Source organism: Nannobrachium achirus (assembly GCF_963921795.1).
Source record: "Nannobrachium achirus genome assembly, chromosome: 14".
Lineage (NCBI taxonomy): Eukaryota > Metazoa > Chordata > Actinopteri > Myctophiformes > Myctophidae > Nannobrachium > Nannobrachium achirus.
Window position 1 is genome coordinate 51480518 of NC_137821.1, and position 16223 is coordinate 51496740.

A 16223-nucleotide genomic window follows, 5' to 3' on the forward strand; every position below is an offset into this window, starting at 1 on the left:
CTGCTGGGCACAACATCAGATGGAGAGGAGGAAGATATACCATCATTCCTCCAGGACCTCAACATCAAGGATGATCCCTTCACGGTCACTGAGTTTGCCATGGTGAAAAACACTCTGAGAGAGGGTAAGAGTGCTGTGCCGGACGGCATACCCCCAGAGGTCATAAAGAACTGATGTCTTGACCACATCATCCTACAGTTCTGTAACCTTGCCCTGCTAGGCAACTACCGAGGCATCAGCCTGACCTGTATTGCAGCAAAGGTCTACAACCGGATGATACTAAACCGGATTCGGCATGCCATCGACCCTCACCCGAGGAAAACCAAAATGCCTTTCGAGAGGAGAGAACCACATTATCCCAGATCTTGGCCCTGAGGAGTTGAATTGAGGAGGTGAAGAAGAACAACCTGATGGGAGGGAGCTTCTGGTATTGTACTGGTACTACACTGGTATTACACTGGTCCTAATGACAAACCCCTTTTTTAGAAGATGTTGTGAACAGTTACTCAGATGTTATTTGGGTCGTGACCAACCTTTCCACAACATTTTGTGCAAATCTGTGCATCTATATCAAAGTTATGCACCTTTTTATGATAGGCCACTCCCATTGCCACACCCCCTTTTAACCAATTGACATGAACATGCACACACAGCATGCAACATTTCAGCTTCCTATCACTAAAACTGTCGCTCCTAGAGGGTGATTTAGGAAGGTTTAACAAACCGCTAGTGGCCATTTTGAAAAATCAAAATTTTTTATGGCCCGATATCCAGATTTGTTTCTAATATATCAATCAACATATCTACCAAGTTTGGCGCTTTTATCGCAAAATTGAACGATTTTATACCCACGCCGCCCTACTACCATGGCTGGGAAGGGCACCCATCATCAAAGAAAGGGCGACGCCCACTCGGTGTGTCTCTCTTCCTTTGAGCGTAGCCATCATTGACTCTGTCTCGAGAGATTGCCATGCATGACTAATCAATTGAAAGAAAATCATTTTGGGGGTGAACTACTCCTTTAATGTGCAACATTGTTTTCTCACTCAACAGTAAACAAACTAACATAAAGTTTAAGTGTATAGAGGGTATCTGCACATTTCTAAAGTGACAATTAAGGACTTTTTAATACCTCTAAAATGACAAATTAAACATTGGCCAAATTGTCAAATATTAGAGGCAGAAATTGTGAAAATAGCCGATCTACATGCTCACAACGCCTCGTGTTGCGAGGCGTTGTGAGCATGTAGATCGGAACCGTGTTATACAAAATGTAATCTCTCGAGACAGCCTCAGAGCGCTGAGAGACAGACCGATAGGTGTCGCCCTTTCTTCTTTGACGATGGGTTCCCAGATTGTACAAAATGTAATGCCTCAATTCTTAGTGGTAGTCTGTGGTCCCCAGTTAAAATACGATTATTTTGGGGGTCGCGGCCTGAAAAGGTTGAGAACCACTGGCCTACATCAGGCATCAGAGATATGATGCTGTCTTTAAGAACAAATGATATACAGAAGGGGATGAGACTGAGCATTTACTGTCTCTACATCACCCTGGACTATTTGATGCACAGAGTGAATGTGGTTTTGAGAGTAGGGCTGTCACAACATGTTACATGACGATTAATTGTCACTCAAATAATTAACGATTTAATTGTGTTTTTACATTTCTGTTTGGCTTGTAGGCTTTGAAGTTGCACATGGCAGATTATGACACATACATATACAAATTCAAATATAAAATGACATATTTGACAACGTTATACTTAAAAAGGAACATTGAGCTAGTTTTGAAAATTGAAGAAACACTGTACATACAAACAGAGCAGTTGAAACACATAAAACAACTTCTAGTTGTGCACAAAACGAACCTTTCCTATATGGATATATAGGCCAACTATTTCTGACGGCAAATGCACAAGTCTTATGGTTTAGTAAGTTAAACTCCCATCAGTTGCAGTGTGACAGCTGTGTGCACACCTTTTCTATTCCTTCTCAATTGTACACTGTACTTCTCTCTCTCAAGCTGACTTTGTAAGCCCACAGGCTAATGCAGACAGACAGTCTGTCTGTGCCACTGCTGAAGGCAATAGCTTAAGCATGACATGGATGACATGGTTTTAATTCCATTTTAATGACAATTCCGCCATGGTATTTACCCCATTGTGTGAAAAACGTGTTTGGCTGGCTGCCTCTACCCCTGGAACACACACACACACACACACACACACACACACACACACACACACACACACACACACACACACACACACACACACACACACACACAGGGGTAGACACACGCACGCAGACAGGGTCAATCCATACGCAAGCACACACAGTTATATACACGGAAATAACGTGAGTACAGGCCCCCCCATACCAACAACAACAGTCTGTCTGATGTCTCTTTCTGCTTCCCTGTTTCTCCCTCTCATTTCAATTCAATTCAAAGGGCTTTATTGGCATGAGAAAGCATATGTTTACATTGCCAAATCAAAAGTGGATAAAAACAATAATGTACAGTACTGTGTATGTTCTGTTTTGTTTTGTTTTGTTTTGTTTTGTTTTGTTTTGTTTTGTTTTGTTTTGTTTTGTTCTGTTCCTTCTCTTCTCTTCTCTTCTCTTCTCTTCTCTTCTCTTCTCTTCTCTTCTCTTCTCTTCTCTCTTTCGGATTCGTCCCTCTCACACACATCCGTTCCATTCTGTTCTGTGTTGTCCTTTCCTATTTTCCCTCATGTTTTACTGCAATATGTCCGATATGTCCCTTCAATTAAGCATGCTTATTGCAATGAGTGACCATTAACCACTTTAACCATTTCTTTTTGTGTTGTCTGTTTTTATGTTGACAGAGAAAGTCCTGTTCCAGATGATACGTTTAAGGCATACTTGGAATAATTTAAGAGTTCTACAGGATGTAAACACATCAGTGGGACCACCACCATCCTCGTTGTCATCATCATCATCATCATCATCATCATCATCATCATCATCATTGAAGGCATCCCCTTTGTACCTTGGTTCTTTGGACATCGTTTTAGCTGTTTGTAGCTCTTCTGAGACGGAGAGGAGCTGGGCAATTCATCGAGCAATTAACCTTATTTATTTGAATATACTTGAGGGAAGGAGATAGATTTTTTTTAACACAGACGAAAGTACAACCTGGCAGGGAACAGGTAAAAAAGCACAGATTGTTCAGGTTTTGTATTTGAAGCATAGACCAAGACAGACAGACATACAGAGAGGAGGCAGACAAGGAAAATGAGCTAAGTCGGGTCGCGACGTTCATATAGTCCGGGCCTCGGACAGACAGACATAGAGAGAGACAGTGAGGTCCAGGCAGACCCACAATGCGTGGAGACTCTCAAGGACATCCAGCCATGGAGTCGATATCGGCGGAGGCCTCGCAGGCCTCTCTGCAGCCAGACATGGCGCTCGTCACCGGGGGCTCGTCACAGGAGAGAAACTCAGGGGACGATGGCTCCCTGGAGCTCCACGACTTGACACTCAGCGTGGCGGCGGCGGACGACGACGACGCCAAACGGCACCCAGCCGCGGCGGGATCCGAAAGCGCCGCCGTCACCGCTCGGCCGGGAGCGGAGGTGGGTGTGGCGAGGACAGCCCTGGCCCCGGAACCTCTCAAACCCCAGACGTCTTTCAGGGAGACGCGTGACCGCGGCGACGACGGCGCGGTCCACTCTCCCTCTCGTGGTCCGAAGACGGACGAGAACGCGCCCTCGTCCGAGAGCGGCGTCTCCAAAGACTCGGACCACTGCAGCGACGCCAAACCCAGCCCAGACCACGCTTGCGATGCTTTCAGCCCCGATGCGGACACGCGCGCGCCCGTCGAGGAAAACCCACGCGATAGGCAAGCAGAAAACACCCGCCGTACACCACATCCGTTCGACCCCGGCTCCGCACCATGTGCGGACGCGTGCGGTGACGACCCCAGACGCGGGCTCAAAGTACACGCCACGCAGCTCGGTGACGACGCCACGTCACCAGAACCAGCCCAAACAACCTGCCATCGCAACGGCGGCGGCGGTAGCGGTGTGCCGCCGGGAGATCCGGAAGGAGACGCGGAGAAAGAGGCGGCGGCGAGGGGGCCCGCGGCGAGGGCCGCCAGGCACAGCATCAGCGAGAGCGTGTGCTGCTGCTACCGCGCGCTCAACAGGGCCTTCCTGCGCTGCGTGGAGGAGACCCCCGCCATGCTGCCCGGCCTGCTCCTGGCCATCGGCTTCTGCGTGGCCATCATCATCCTCATCCCCGCCACGCGCAGGGTGAGCAGTGTTGTTTTTGACAGCAAATTTTGATTTCGTTTTAGTCATAGACTTTTGAATAACATTTAATTTAGTTGTAGTCATGATTTAGTCAACTGAAAGGTTTTATTTTTTGTCTAGTTTTAGTCAAGTAAATTTTATAAGATTTTAGGCGACTAAATCTACGGTTGATTTAGTCAACTAAAATGTATTTTGGCAGGACTTGATGGCATCGTAATGACTGATTTTACATTTGGTTGCGTGCTGAAAATAGCCGATCTACAAGCTTGTAGATCGGCTATTTTCAGCACGCAACACTGAAGAGCAACCAAACATAAAATGACTCTCTTCTCTACTAGTCCCTCCCCAACATTTTAGTCTAGTGTTTATTTTGTTGACGAAATTGTCAATATATTTAGTCTTAGTTTTAGTCATCACAGCTTAGTTTTTATTAAGTTTTCGTCAGTGAAAAAAAAAACATTCGACAACAGTCGACAAAACTTTTTCGTCATAGTTTTAGTCGACGAAATCAACACTGAGGGTGAGGGCAGTTACGATTGTGACTTTTTTACATCAGTGGTTCTCAACCTTTTCAGGCCACGACCCCCAAAATAAACATATTTTTTACCGTGGGACCCCCCCCTCCCCACCCACCCATAGCACTCAGAGTTGAGGCATTACATTTTGTATGACACGGTTCTGTTGTGAAAATAGCCGATCGACATGCTCACGAGGCGTTGTGAGCATGTCGATCGGCTATTTTCACAATTTCTGCCTCTAATATTTGACAGTTCGGTCAATGTTTAATTTGTTATTTTAGAGGTATTAAAAAGTCTTTAAATTGTCACTTTAGAAATGTGTAGATACCCTCTATGCACTTAAACTTTATGTTGGTTTGTTTACTGTTGAGTGAGAAAACAACGTTCCACATTAAGCTAATTATCAGGGGACCGCCCAAAATAATTTGGGGACCGAACTTTTCACCAGAGAGTTCTGACTTTCTGACGGGCAGTCCGAACTCTAATTCGGTCTAATGCTTTACAGAAGATGCGAGTGACGTCATTTGATAGTTGAACCGGACCTTTCCGACGAAACGTTCAGTGGTCAGGGACAGTATGGACAGGCCTTTAAGTTAAGGCATAAGGGCTGGTACTTAAGACAATCAAAATACAGCCCTAAGTAGTTAAACTAAAGTTATATTGATGAATTCCAAATATTATCATTCAGTATTCTGCGGCACCTCTGGACTTCACTTTGATTATTCTTTGTTTATGACTGAACCCTCCCAAAACCTTGTTTTTAAATGCCACTGTTAATTTATTGATTATTTTATTAGACAAAAATGGAGAACAGTACAAGTATAGTCAATTCAATTGAAATGTAGTACAGTACAAGTACAGTTAAACACCCTGCCTAAAAGGAACATCTCAAATAAGACCTTTTACGGCCTTTTTTACGTTGAAAGCCCTCAGTATTTAATTCATGGACATAATAAATAGCAAGCAAAGAAAACATTAAATAATATCGCAGCTATAAAAACACTATATGTACAGGATCGGGGAAACAACGGGGGGGGGGGGGGGGGGGGGGGGTGCTCACTTCTCGCCTGTCTATGGGAGAAGTGATAACTACCTCCTTATCTGGCCTCCTGAAAGGTTTTCAGGGAGGTTTTGAAGGATGCCAGCGAGCTACATGTTTTAAGGGAGGTAGTCAAGGAATTCCACACCTGGGTGGCAGTGTTGGAGAATTTACCCTTATTTGTCTTGTGGGTTTGTGTTATCAGATCATTGTTGACAGTTGACAGTTAACTGGGTTGTGTGGGCGACCTTAGGGGAAGAAGAAAAAGCAGAAGAAGAAGCAAAGGATTTTACTGTGTAGTGTGTACTGTACGAGTGTATGTCACTTGTGCAGTGGCGTCAGTTCAGCAAAAGCTAGGGTATGGCAAAGATGGGAGTCCTCATGGAAAAGAGGCATTACATTTTGTATAACACGGTTCTATTGTGAAAATAGCAGATCTACATGCTCACAACGCCTCACGGTTCTATTGTGAAAATAGCAGATCTACATGCTCACATTGTGAGCATGTAGATCGGCTATTTTCACAATGTCTGAACAAAAAAAAAAAACTAGTTTTCTCAGTTTTTTACACAGGTTTCTACGGTTTCTTGGGCTGGATATGGCAGCCTGGAATGGTTGTTCAAGTGCAGCAAAACTTGGCATGATGTTAGTAAACGTGCCACAATTAACAATAATGCATTGCACCTGTGCAGCTGACCTGCGGAACCTGGGAATATACCATGTTGTCAAGATGGGAAGAATACAAGTGTGGAGAATATAATTATAATACCTTGTTAAAGTGACCATTTTGTAAAATGTTGCATTTGTAGTTATTTTACTGTAATTTAACAACATAATAACCAGTGCAGATACAAAGACATTCATGGATTTATATTTAAAAGTAACTTTTATTACCCCTGCCATACCCAATTGACGCCCCTGCACGGGTGGTGTAGTGAGTTGCTGCCTGTGAATATTTATTTTGATCGTTTCTTGATGTCCTTTGTCCTGCATAATTCCGAAGATTGTCAAGCACTGTACGACACGACAGTTGCTATATGGCTAATTCCTAGTATTCGGTGCCATTTCAGCCTAGAAACCTTTAAAAACTAGTATTTTTTTTACAGGATTTAAAAAAAGAATTCTGAAAGAGGACATGTTCAGCTGTCAGAAAAGTACTATATCTGTTACAGGTTTGTAACAGGGGGGACATTTTATGCAAAATATGGCAATTACTGCTCATGTAATGAAGAATATGTAACACCTAAGTAAGTAAGACCTTTTATATATTTATCAACCATATTTTCATAATTGTGAAAATGTTTACATTTCCTCTATAGTAACAGGGCGGACAAAATGCAACCTAACACATTGATAAAATGGCAAATTAAACCAAGATACTTACATACTTCTTAAGTTGTATGGTTTCCTATAAAAAATATTATGCTACTTTCTGAAGTCATGTGTCTAGACAAGAGGAATTAGTCGGGGGACATTTACATGCGGATTTGCATCAGCAACGGGGGGGGGGCAGTCAACTGAGGGACACACATTGATTTCAAGATTTGAAACAAAAAAATACATTTATAACAATTAATAACATGTGGTGAGAAACATTAGAATACATACTATATAATCATCAGTGATTTTTTATTTATTTTAGTTCATTTTGTGAATTGCATTACTTATATTTGTAACTGAAGCCGAGTATCGGCCATTGGGGACATGGCTTTTTTAGCTTACTTCTACTCTAATCAAAGTGATTATACTATATTTAATTCACCCTGAGATCTACAAGCTCACAGACTGGCAATCGGTGCCGCGCTGTGAGCTTGTAGATCTGCTATTTTTCTATAGCTAAAGCTTCAACGTTTTCAGGCCAAGGACCCCTTAGTTGAGAGAGAGATGAAGCAGGGATGGAATCTATTAACAGGTTGTGGCTGTTAATAGATTCCATATAGTTTCATCTTTTGACAGCACAATCATCAGTGTATTTTGGAATCATGTCAATTTGTGTTTTCAGATATTTAACCACTTGAACCGTCAATACTTGACCTTTCACTCTGTACTTAGTCTGCTCTTTTTCCCCTCTACTCTTTGCCGAAAATAGCCGATCTACAAGCTCACAACGCCTCGCGCTGCGAGGCGTTGTGAGCTTGTAGATCTGCTATTTTTGGCTAAAGTTCTCAGAATATGGACGCTATATAGGGGTTCAAGTGGTTAATATAAAAAAGGAGAAACAAAGGTTTCTATCACACAAAGATTTGGAGGACCCCCTGTAGTAACTCTGAGGACCCCCAGAAGACCCCTGAGCTAAAGCATAAAATAAGTCCAGGTCTATGGACGGGTTTCTGGTCCACGTTACACTGATAAGAACTAGATGCGTGCACAGGTCGGTACCAAAATTAGCCAATGAAACCAGCGCTCCCCAAAACAACAGGTTTGGGGATTGGTAGGAATTGATTACATGATACAGTCACCTGTGCATTTAGTCTCAATGTTTGTAAACAAGAAACCCGTCTATAGTGAGTTAAAGTGTGTCTTATCCCTTGTCATTCCAGAACGTGGTGGTGCACGTGGGTGCGCTGTGCGTGGTGTGCGTGGTGCTGTGCGTGGCTTCCATGCTGCTGGCCTGTCTGCCGTGGCTGGCCGTGGTGCGGCGCTGCGGCGGCGCGCTGGCCCTCTTCGTCTGGGGCTGCCTCTACGTCACCGCCATCGTCTTCGTCTTCACAGGGGGAGCTGTGACCGCATGGGAACAGGTGTGTGTGTATATAGGGCTCAGTGTTGGGCAATAACTACTGTAGTTACTAGTAATGTATTACTGTAATATTACCAGTAAGACTCCCTAATCGGGAGATAAGCGACCGTTGGTCGCTTATCTCCACAAATAGGCCAAAAGTTTGTTTTACCAATTATCAAGACATACGGGCAGTTGACAGTTTGCCATGGTTACTCATTGAAGTTGAATCTCCATATATGAAGATAACCTACGCATCACACTAAGTCTGACCTCACCAGCCCATATTTGGGCATGAGCAACTTATGTCTCCATATATGGAGATATGATGACATCACACAGTCCTCAGCCGATGATGTGGCGTGATGTCATACAATACACAAACGAGCCCTACAGTATAAAGGGGCAATTCTTGCCAGGAAAGAAGCATTTCTTCGACTCAGACCTTATTGCCAGGGTTGGCTTATAGCAGCTGTCGGTAGGACCATATATGGATTCTGTTAGTGTGGATCTCCTAACAGGGCATCATCTGGGATACAATCCCTTTTATGCCCATATATGGAGATCCCTAACAGAATCCCTTTCATGCCCATATATGGAGATCCCTAACAGAATCCCTTTTATGCCCATATATGGAGATCCCTAACAGCATCCCTTTTATGCCCATATATGGAGATCACTAACAGCTAACAGAATCCCTTTTATGCCCATATATGGAGATCCCTAACAGAATCCCTTTTATGCCCATATATGGAGATCCCTAACAGAATCCCTTTTATGCCCATATATGGAGATCCCTAACAGAATCCCTTTTATGCCCATATATGGAGATCCCTAACAGAATCCCTTTTATGCCCATATATGGAGATCCCTAACAGAATCCCTTTTATGCCCATATATGGAGATCCCTAACAGAATCCCTTGTATGCCCATGCCCATATATGGAGATCCCTAACAGAATCCCTTTTATGCCCATATATGGAGATCCCTAACAGAATCCCTTTTATGCCCATATATTATGGAGAAATCCCTGCTCTGAGTATCTGACATCAGTGTTATGTCACCTGTTTATGCCCATATATGGAGATCCCTGCTCTGCGTATCTGGTTGCTATGGTAAACAGTTGGTTGCTAGGGTAAAAAAACATGGTTGCTATGGTAAACAGTTGGTTGCTAGGGTAAACAGTTGGTTGCTAGGGTAAAACCATGGTTGCTAAGGTGGTTGCTAACGTACACTAACAAACCAGCAACAACAGACTGTTGCCACAGCAACGTACACAAAGGTTTGTGTACACATGTGGTGTGATGTCATACTGATGCGGAGATATGAGCAGGGCAAAGGTGTGACGTGTGACGTGTGACGGACGGACGGCCGGTGGAGGTTTTCATAGTAAACTGCTCCCTTACGGTCGCAATGACTTTACCCAGTAACGAGTATAGTGTACGGGATTACCCTGCCAAAACAGTAATACCAGTAAGACTCCCTAATCGGGAGATAAGCGACCGCTGGTCGCTTATCTCCACAAATATCACAACCTCCACCTCTCACGTCATACGGGTAGCCATAGTTACACCTGGAATGTTGAATCTCCATATATGGAGATAACCTACGCATCACACAAAGTCTGACCTCACCAGCCCATACTTGGGCATGGACGACTTATATCTCCATATACGGAGATGGCCATATATGGAGATACGATGACATCACAGAGTCCACAGCTGATGATGTGGCGTGATGTCATACAATACACAAACAAGCCCCATATAAAGGGGCAATTCTCACCAGGGAAGAGAGCATTGCCTGGAATGTTGAATCTCCATATATGGAGATAACCTACGCATCACACAAAGTCTGACCTCACCAGCCCATACTTGGGCATGGACGACTTATATCTCCATATACGGAGATGGCCATATATGGAGATACGATGACATCACAGAGTCCACAGCTGATGATGTGGCGTGATGTCATACAATAAACAAACAAGCCCTATATACTGATGCGGAGATATGAGCAGGGCAAAGGTGTGACGTGTGACGTGTGACCGACCGACGGACGGCCGGTGGAGGTTTTCATAGTAAACTGCTCCCTGACAGTCGCAATTATACCATACCAGTAAGACTCCCTAATCGGGAGATAAGCGACCGTTGGTCGCTTATCTCCACAAATATCACAACCTCCACCTCTCACGTCATACGGGTAGCCATAGTTACACCTGGAATGTTGAATCTCCATATATGGAGATAACCTACGCATCACACAAAGTCTGACCTCACCAGCCCATACTTGGGCATGGACGACTTATATCTCCATATACGGAGATGGCCATATATGGAGATACGATGACATCACAGAGTCCACAGCTGATGATGTGGCGTGATGTCATACAATACACAAACAAGCCCTATATAAAGGGGCAATTCTCACCAGGGAAGAGAGCATTGCCTGGAATGTTGAATCTCCATATATGGAGATAACCTACGCATCACACAAAGTCTGACCTCACCAGCCCATACTTGGGCATGGACGACTTATATCTCCATATACGGAGATGGCCATATATGGAGATACGATGACATCACAGAGTCCACAGCTGATGATGTGGCGTGATGTCATACAATAAACAAACAAGCCCTATATACTGATGCGATACGATGACATCACAGAGTCCACAGCTGATGATGTGGCGTGATGTCATACAATAAACAAACAAGCCCTATATACTGATGCGGAGATATGAGCAGGGCAAAGGTGTGACGTGTGACGTGTGACCGACCGACGGACGGACGGACGGCCGGTGGAGGTTTTCATAGTAAACTGCTCCCTGACGGTCGCAATTACTTTGTAAAAAATAGCCTAGTTACATATTGCTCTGGTTTTGTTAGCAGTCTTTTGAAAGCATTTCGTTTAACAGGTCAAGAGAGATTGCTGCTATATTTTACAGCCATTTTGTCTGATTGACTCTTATTATGATTATTATGGGGGCACGGTGGCGCAGTGGTTAGCGCTTCGCCTCACAGCTAGAAGGTCCTGGGTTCGATTCCCGCCGGGGGACGCTGTGGGCGCTGGCGGCGTGTTCCTCCTCCGCGTCATCAGCACCCACACCCTAGGTGGGGTTGGCGATAGGGCCTTTCTGTGTGGAGTTTGCATGTTCTCCCCGTGTCTCCTAGGGTTGATACCCTCACAAAAACATGCACGTAATCCTGGTCTCAATAATGCCTCCCCCTGGCAAGCCGGGGCGCCTGATGGAGGGGAAAGGAACTGGTTGGAATAACGTGTTCCTTCCACGCGCTACGTCCAAACCAGGGAAATCTCCACTGTCAGGTGAAAAGAAGCAACTTGGACTCCTCATGCATAGAAGGAAACATGAGGTCAGTCCGTTGTCTCCCCAGGCGCGGCAGAGGGAGAGCAGAGCCCAGGATTACATAGGCAATTAGCACTGGGTGAAAAAATGGGTTACAAAATTGTGGGATAAAAAATTAAAGAAAAAAAAAATGATTATTATGAAAAATGTGACGCATTGTGAGCTTGTAGATCAGCTATTGCCACTATTTTTGAAAATGTTTGAAAATAGGCCTATATGATAATTATTCAACATGAAAACGATTTTGATTATGACAAAATAATTGTGATTATGTCAAATAATTGCGATTAGACGATCATGTATGTGACAAGCCTATAATATGTGTGTGTGTGTGTGTGTGTGTGTGTGTGTGTGTGCGTATGTGTGTGTGTGTGTGTGTGTGTGTGTGCGTGCGTGCGTGCGTGCGTGTGTGTGCACCCGATCTACTATGAATCACCCCATGCAATAGAAAGGTAATTCCTTTCTGTTGAAATCACCTCCATTGAATGGGGTGATTCATAGTAGATTCATAGTGTGTGTGTGTGTGTGTGTGTGTGTGTGTGTGTGTGTGTGTGTGCGCGTGTGTGCGTGTGCGTGTGCGTGTGCGTGTGTGTGTGTGTGTGTGTGTGTGTGTGTGTGTGCGTGTGCGTGCGTGTGCGCGTGTGTGTGCGTGTGTGTGTTCACAAGAGTGCAACTTCTGCCTCATTCCTTTTTGGCCAGACTTTCACCCTAGGGTCCATATTTTGGTCATTATGGACCCTTTTCACAAGGGGGTTTAAAAACAAAAAGCAGATCTACAAGCTCACAACAGAGCTATTTTCACCATCATATGTGGAAGAATCAAATAGAGTCTGCGTGGTTCAGAACATGAAAAATAAAATGTCAGACTCCATCTACCTCTGACAAAGGTCTCCTCACTAAGCCCAAAATAAACTCAAGTCTAAATCAAGTTATGGTGCTTTCACGCTCTGTGGAACTCTATAGCAGCTGATAAGGACAGCTACTTTACTTTACTTCATTCGTTTATTTAGACAGGACATTGCCAGTTCATGAACACAGAGAAACTGACATGTTGCACGAGAACATATACACATGATCTCAGTGTAAACCAGCTGGAGTTAGCTAAGGCTAATTTCCACCCGTAGTCCTCAGGACATAAAACAAAGAACAAAACAAGACAAGACATGGGGAAACAAAACAGGAAAACAAGAACAAGGTGCTTAGTGCGACAAAGTGACTTGTGCAAGAGTCATGGAAGTTAAAAACAACACTGAAAAAGACTAAACTGAAAGATTAATTCACAAAATAATCTGCTCTTTACATACTTATAAGTGATTATTGCGACCACTTATAAGTATGTAAAGAGCATATTTTTCAAGTTACTATGAAAAGCTCCACCGGCTGTCTGTCCGTCTGTCCGTCACGTCACACTTTTGCCCTAATCTTATCTCCGGCACCGTTGCCCCTATCAATGCCAAACTTTGCCCCCTGATTTCTCACATGGCCCTCTTCTAGCGCCGCCATCAGGCCGATTTTTGCAAAACACATTTTTGGACACTGCTCCTACAGATTTTGCCCTACAATCACGCAAATCGTTACACAGTATCTCTGAAGTCATGTCATCAACATGGATCTGTCCCATTTCCCATATTCCCTCCTGGTATTACATGTTTGTGAGTGTTTTAGCCACTGCTTCAACTGCCCTTTGAAAGCACCATATATGAGGATCTCTCTAATTGTGGCAGGGAGGTGGTTCCATCCATTTATGGAGAGTACGTTTTGACTAAAGGTAGTCTAAAGTCTTTCTGAATCCAATTTCACAGTCTCCCCTGGATACTGATCTGGCACCACTTCCCATGTCCCTCTTCTTATGGATGAATTCCATAAGAGGACTTTATTTAAATTCTTTCTATTAATCATTGTGTTATTATTTGCATTTTGTGTCATTGCTGACTGTTGCATTTAGCAGTTTATTTTGAAGGACTTGACTGACTTGTCGTATAAAATGTGCTACTGTATAATAGATGTGATTTGATTTGACTCTGTCCATCTCTCGCTCCCCTTGTTTCCCCCCCTCACTTACTCTCTCTCTCTCCCTCTCTATGGGGCTGTTAAGTATGACATCATTTTGTAGGCAGAGGAGAATTTCTGCCCCCAGTTTACGTGAATCTTTTTAATATTTTTACTATTTACTAATTTTTCTTCTCTTTGTTGTTGAAAGGAAAGTGTTAGAATTATACTTTAGTCGTTATGTTTGTCTCGGATCTGTTGAAATAGCGAGGGACAGAAAATGCTCTGGGGGCAGAGTTCTCCTCTGCCTACAAAATTATGTCACGGCTTAAAAGCCCTATATCCCTATCCCTCTCTCTCTCTCTCTCTCTCTCTCTCTCTCTCCCTCTCTCTCTCTCTCTCTCTATCTATACCTTTCTCCCTCCCAATTCAATTCAATAGGCTTTATTGGCTTGAAATGTCACAAATGTTGCCAAAGCACAATTACAATACAATAAACAACAAACAACTTAATCTAAAAATCAATGGAATGTGTCTTACTGGTTGTCCCTCAACAGGAATTGACATATTTTGCAGCTAAAACTGAACATTTTCAGCAAGGGTGAGCTCTCCAAGCGGCCTCGTCTCGAATGGCGCGTCCTCACGGTGAGGACGGAGCGTCGGCAGGTTAGCATTTCACCCGGTTAGCATTCACCAGCGTCGGCAGGTTAGCATTTCACCAGCGTTACTCAGGTTAGGGTTAGGGTAGTCTGGGATCACTTCACTTTACGGGGTTTGATCCGGTCGGGAGCGGAAACCACTTTACGTCATGTTGTAGTCCTAGACGGACTACACTTTGGCCGGAACTATCAACCGGATTCAGTTTTAACCCAAAATATTCCCCTGCACCCAAGGACATACTTTTAGGGCCGACCTAATAAACACCTTGATGAGGCGTAGTTTTGCTTTCGAAAAATTCGTTTGGTATGTGCATCTTTTAATCCAACTCGTAGCGACTGGCAAGGCTACGTAGGCTACTCCAGCATTTTAAAAGGGATTGGGGAAACAAACGGGGGGAACTAAATCAAAGCGACGCCGCTTCTTCTAGTGGTTTCCGCGCTTTAGGCGGAAACCAAACGGTCTGTTGTGAACGAACACCAGGCTCTCCCGGGAGAAAGCCTGGTAGGCGAGGTTAGGGTTAGGGTTAAGGTTAGGTTCAGGTGGTACCTGCCGACGCTCCGTCCTCCCGCGAGGACGCGTCTTCAAGACGAGGACACTCGGAGAGCTCGCCCTCCCTCACATTCTTTCTGATCCCCCAAAAGGAGTGGCCATTTCTCCCTTGCTTTTGTTTTTTTTAGAAAGAACTCCTCCCTATTATGTGTGCCTTTCTCTCTCCATCTCATGTCTCAGGTGGCGTTCTTCATGTTCCTGTCTCTCAGTGTGTACACGGTGCTGCCTCTGTCCCTGGCCTGGGCCCTCATGGTGGGCATGGGCACCAGCGTGTCCCACGTGGTGATCATCAGCGTCTACGTCCCCGTCACCAGCCCCGACACCCCAGACCTGGCCGTGCAGGTGACAGAGAGCATGCACACACACACACACACACACACACACACACACACGGATTTATCAAGCGTTGGTGTTTCATGGTGATACATACTTTTGTATGCAAACATCTGGCTTTGTCCGTTTGTACGCCCACTCGCCCAGGGTCAAAGCTTCACGGTCAAACCTACATCTGGCCTACATCTTTGCACACAATTTTGTTGTACATCCAGGGTCACATTGGCCAAGCTTTGCGGGACACTTGTGCACAAGTAGGCCATGTATGGCCTACTTGGCCTACCACTGGCAATGCCAGTGCCATCAGCACTGGCATCACCAGGAATGCTGGTCCCTCATTGGCTGTTAACGATGACGTTCCCAGAAATGCTGGTCCCTGATTGGGCTACAAGCCTAAACACACACAGACACCGACATACATACATGCACAGCCGAACACAGTACTTGCACGCTCTGCTGGCGCAAGTAATTAACTCTAAATAGCACCGCTCACTTCACACTAGGTGTGATTCTTTTTAATGAATTACAATCTAAATGTGTCCAGTCTGTATGGTAGAGTATGTTGATAATATAACTTTTACAATTGGGGTGGTTGTATTTTGTCTCCATGCTCTTCTATTGAGACATTTAGATGGTGTCAAAGGACATGTCTCACCCAGACACAGGATCTGACTTGATTTTGACTTGATTCAATTGATCCCCCGAGCAAGCAGGCAGGCAGGCTTGCCTTAGCTCAATGGTAAAACTTTTAGCACCAGGTTCAAATCTGACTGGG

The 16223-nt window shown here is 44.4% G+C and overlaps 1 protein-coding gene across 1 annotated transcript in view; it reads left to right on the forward strand.

Annotated features, from left to right (window-relative positions):
- Positions 1-3347: 3347 nt before the first annotated feature.
- LOC308298122 (adenylate cyclase type 2) overlaps positions 3348-16223 on the forward strand; it is a gene marked incomplete at both ends in the record, with an annotated part of 69248 nt that continues 56372 nt past the window's right edge. The window contains 3 exon segments of the mRNA XM_080741679.1: positions 3348-4277; positions 8375-8572; positions 15296-15457. Of these exon segments, the coding sequence (XP_080597805.1) occupies positions 3348-4277; positions 8375-8572; positions 15296-15457 (1290 nt within the window).